General features: G+C 39.6%; 1 protein-coding gene across 1 annotated transcript; it reads right to left on the bottom strand.

Annotated features, from left to right (window-relative positions):
- Positions 1 to 177: 177 nt before the first annotated feature.
- On the bottom strand, positions 178 to 4,455 carry LOC136968765 (uncharacterized; the record flags this gene model as incomplete). The annotated part of the gene is made up of 2 exons (XM_067262798.1): positions 2,659 to 4,455; positions 178 to 267 (listed from the first exon to the last, which is right to left on the bottom strand). Coding segments are annotated over exons 1-2 (1,887 nt in total), but the record flags the coding sequence as incomplete, so codon positions are not given.
- Between the last annotated feature and the right edge of the window lie 401 nt (positions 4,456 to 4,856).

The raw sequence follows: 4,856 nt of genomic DNA on the forward strand, positions 1-4,856 counted from the left end.
AGAATTCGAGTAAAGGTTAAACGGTGTATATCTTCGTGTACAGTGATATTATGTCTCGTGCTGGTGTGTGTATGTGTGTAATCGAAGAACATCTTCGGCATGTCTATAAACAGAAAAACAGTAAATTACAATACGAGAATAAGATGTGTTTAAAAAATTAAACGAAAGAGTTCTTACCATCGGAGATTTCGGAAAATATTCACTTGTCCACTTGGTCCTCTCGGTTATAAAGTTGGGGAGGGAGATTCTGCTCCCTCCCAAATGTTCCTAGAAAACACAAAGGCAGTGAGAAAACGAGAAGTTCATTCATTTATTACCTAAGGTTAATATTATTACCTTTATCAGACAGTCTTTCTTCCCGAACAGTGTTATGAGAAGAGCGAAAGACCTGACCTAGCCCTAGTCTAATCTAACCTACCCTAACCGGAAGCTGAATCCTCATAACAGCTGTTTGGGAAGAAAAAGTCGACCGAATGTCGCGTCCGGTGAGTAAAAGTGTCACGTCCGGGTGGTCACAATCGGGAGTCAAAGAAGTCACGTCCGGGAAAAAGTGTGGAGTCCGGGATGAAAAGTGTCGAATCCGGCAAGAAAGTCGCATCCGGGTGAAGAAGAGGAAATCGAAGAGGATCACCGCCTAGGCCAAGGGAACCGCAGCCGTCCGCAGCAACGAAACCACGGACAACACGGTCCCTCAACTTCGGCGGCTCTCTCTTCCGATTCCTCCCCGTTCCGACTTCGGCAAGGCGGTGGCGTCGCCGTCGCGGACGAACGGGCAGAACGCGACCAACCAGGAAATGTCAACTCGGACGAGCTGTCATTTTCTACATCCGCCACAGCAAGGTCTGTGGCCGGATGACCCCCGAAGACCTTGGCCAAGTGCATACATACATACATTCTTTATTTAGGTACAAAAGTACATGTCTCGGCCCCGCGTATGCATTACCGAGAGGTTTGTGAAATATTAAATAGAATAACAATGGGTACATTGAGTAAATATATATATACATTAATACAATTAAAGTAAGTAAAAGAATAAGTAGGATAAGTACATAAGTATATGTAATAACAATATAGTATTTGTAATAATATAATTTATAGTGTTTAAATGAATAAATTAAACGAACAAAAAAAAAAAAAAAAAGGCAGCTGAATTGCCACACGTGTGGGCTCTTGGAAGCAGCATAACGTATGTGTGAAGGTTTCAAATAGCTGTATAACTTAGCCCAGGTAATTATAGTTGCTGAAAACTGTAGGAACATTCGTGGCAGTCATAGTGTTATTCAGCAATTAAAATGTCAAAATGTTTGTCTGCAGGAAAAAAGCAGAGATCCAAAATGGAGAATGCCTGATGAGTGGTCTACAGGTGATCCAGTATGTCTGTGGTTTAAGACACTTTGCCTTTGACAAGGCACAACTCTCAGACGATGTAGAGTTCACGCACTAAGGGACGACCTAAAAGCAGCACCTCTCAATGCACAACTGAAGCATACATAAACACATTGGTTTCCACGAAAAACTGAAATTTCAAACTACAATTAGAAACACGTCGAATACATCAGGGCACGTTGATTACTTGAAACACGCTGAACACTAAAATATCGAGGCACACAGAGAAAACCCATTGCACAAATTTAGGAGCTTGCCGAAACATATTTGAAGCACACTTGACCCATTGAAAACACCACAATGATATGTTGAGACACACTCAAGCACATTGAACTGATTTAAACACTGAAACACACTAAGCACTAAGCCTATTAGGCACACTAATGCACACGAAGCACATTAAAACACTTACGAACATACTGAAGACACATTGGAGGACGTTGAGGCACTTAAGTGGTAAATTAAGAAAACTAAAACTCTAGAATTCGTTGAAAGATATTATAGACATGTTGATCACACTAAATACGCCAAGCGCGTTGAAGGACATTGATGAACACTGTGAGGCACCACTGTAAAAAAAAAAAAAAGGTCGGTTTGCTCCCGACGAGACCGTCGAAGATTACAGGCACGTAGATCACCACACCTATAAGTTCAATATCAAAGGAGCACTTCTCCATCGAAACGTTTTATTAATAACGTAGATTGTTCGTTAAGCATCTCACCCGTAAGGGTTGACACTGACATAGTAATTTCTCTGTTCCGTCATAAGCTGTTAAAAGTACATTTCTAGCTGGGAGTATTACACTTCTTAAAGTGTGCTTTATCAGTACACAGATTGCCGTTCTTAGTGTGTGCTCTGTTAGTACACAAATTAATAAAACAGGCTGCGGTGCAAGCTGGTAATTAGAACTCGCCAGTGCAAATGTATTCTGTCAGTACATATAATTAATACAGTACTTCTTTTCGTAGGGCAATCACTAAGATAGTTAATGTTCAGTTGATTGGGAGAAAGCACCGGGTCATCGCTTCACTCAAAATGTAGACACTTTTCATTAGAGCGAAATTGAGCATAGAATATCAGTAATGAATGTAGTACAATATGTAAATGGAATTGAATATAAGCAATGATACACCAAGTTATTTTATACTAAGGATATACTAATTATATATGAGTTGATTTGCAATTTTAACAGTTTGTTTGGCAAGTTTTATAAAAGCATTGTAAACATTTTTGTTTATCCAAATATCTGATAAGTTGCATGGCCATCTCACACCAAGCTCCTCCATCAGTACCCTTAGTTCTTGTCTTTCTCTCTCAGTCATAACACAATCATAGAAGTAGTGTTTCGAGCCATCTATGATATGGCAAGTAGGGCATTCATTCGATGTCCTATTAGTGAATCTGGCCAGATAGCTGGCGAACTTCCCATGGCCAGTAAAGAATTGAGTGGTATAATAATCCGGGGTAAACCATTTTAATTTATAAAATTGTTGTATATCCGGTATGTAATCATAAGTTATATGACTTCTGTTTTCGTTCCATCTACCTTGCCAATTGTACATTGTGTCTTCCCATAACATTCGTCGTAAGGTACGCTGACTGAGTTTATTATAGTTTATTATCAAAGAGGTATTCTCTGCAGCCTGCTTGGCCAAGGTGTCAGCTCTTTCATTTCCGGTTGTTCCCTGGTGGGCTCTAACCCAGGAAACAGCATAATTACAGTTAGATAAGCGTATTAATTGTCTAATCTCCTCAGCAATTGGGTGCAATTTAGTACTGTTTATAATATTAAGTGCTGACAGGGAATCCGTATATATATGTATATAAGCATTGTCATATGAATCCTTAGTCCAGTTTATCGCCAATTTAATAGCAAGCATTTCTGCTTGAAAAACCGTGCAGCAAGTGTCTAATCTAATTGTCTGATTATAAATTTCATCATTATTAATATACGCAACAAAGCTGCATCCAACCATATCATTTATTCTTGAACCATCGGTAAAAATTTGAATGTCGGTTTTTTGAACATTATTATCGTCACAATATACTAAGATATCTGGGTTGGTTGTATCGTAAAATGGAAATGCCCATTCGACTTCATCATATCTTATATTTCGGAAGATTGTTTGAATCGTATTTCCCCATTTAACTTGCTGTAATTTACATCGCTGAATAACAAACATATCGATTGGTGGCCTTCTAGCTATCACTTGGAGGCTTTGATTATTCGCAGTGCGGTAGGCTTTAGTGAGTAGGAGTAGGGCACGTCTCTGTGACGATATTAACTTTCGTTTTGTATGAACTTTACTAGTAGCCCATCCCCAAGTCCCACATGCATATGTGACGATGGGGATGTAAATAGCATCATAGATAATGGCCATTGCGTCGGTGGAAAGGCCCCAATTTTTCCTCGCTACCCGTGCGAAAGCTTGAAAAATAAGACCGGTGCGGTTTGTAATAAATTCGATGTGTTTGTCCCAGCTTAGTCGAAAATCCATAAATACTCCCAGATATTTCAATGTTTTTTCCACTTTGATGACATTTCCGTTCATTACGAGATGAGGTGGTCGCCGGTATAGATTACTGCCTCTTGGTTTGTTAAAAACTATTCCCTTTGTTTTGGTGGGGTTGAAATGGAGTTTATGCTCTATCCCCCAGTTGTATACATTTTGAATCAAAAGATTGCCTTTGTTCTCTAAATCCGCTCTTGAGCGACCACCAATCAACATCATAACATCGTCCGCATAAGCAGTAGAGTGGTCCTGTCCAAAGTCTTCTCTAAGGAAGCAGTCAAAGGTTATGTTCCAAAGTAAGGGTCCGCATACTGACCCCTGAGGACATCCTTTGGAAACTGATTTTCTTACATAATGCTGTCCATATTGTAGAACAGCCGCTCTATTTCGTAGGTAATCTTGAATAAGTTGGAAGATATTGCGTGGACATTTAATCTTTCGCAGTTGGAGTTTGATGAGCGGCCACCATGCGCTATCAAAAGCTTTGGTTATGTCTAAACTAATTCCAAGGACATATTTATTATTCTCAAGTAAACATTTTAATTTTTTAACCATATCCTCTACTGCGTCCTCCGCCGATCTTTGCGGTCGAAAACCAAATTGGATGTTACTGAGGCATTTATTTCTTTCAACAAACCAGGAAAGTCTATTTGTGATTAACCTTTCAAGTATTTTGCCAAGCATTGACAGCAATGAAATAGGCCTTGCTTCATCAGGGGACCCCGACTTTGGTACCGGTACGACTCTCGCAATCTTCCAGGCAGATGGAAAGATTGCGTGTTGGATGCATGTATTATAGAGTCGAACAAAGTGCCGTGGTATAAGAAACCATAATTTTTTCGCAATATCAGCTGTGATGTTATCTAGGCCAGGGGCCTTACCCTTTTTTAAATTGCAAAAAGCTTGGCTTATTTCTTCCTATAGAAAACGGCGGCATATTTTCTGTGCCATCTATT

Source organism: Centruroides vittatus, unplaced genomic scaffold (assembly GCF_030686945.1).
Source record: "Centruroides vittatus isolate TY-2023 unplaced genomic scaffold, ASM3068694v2 contig_1528, whole genome shotgun sequence".
NCBI lineage: Eukaryota > Metazoa > Arthropoda > Arachnida > Scorpiones > Buthidae > Centruroides > Centruroides vittatus.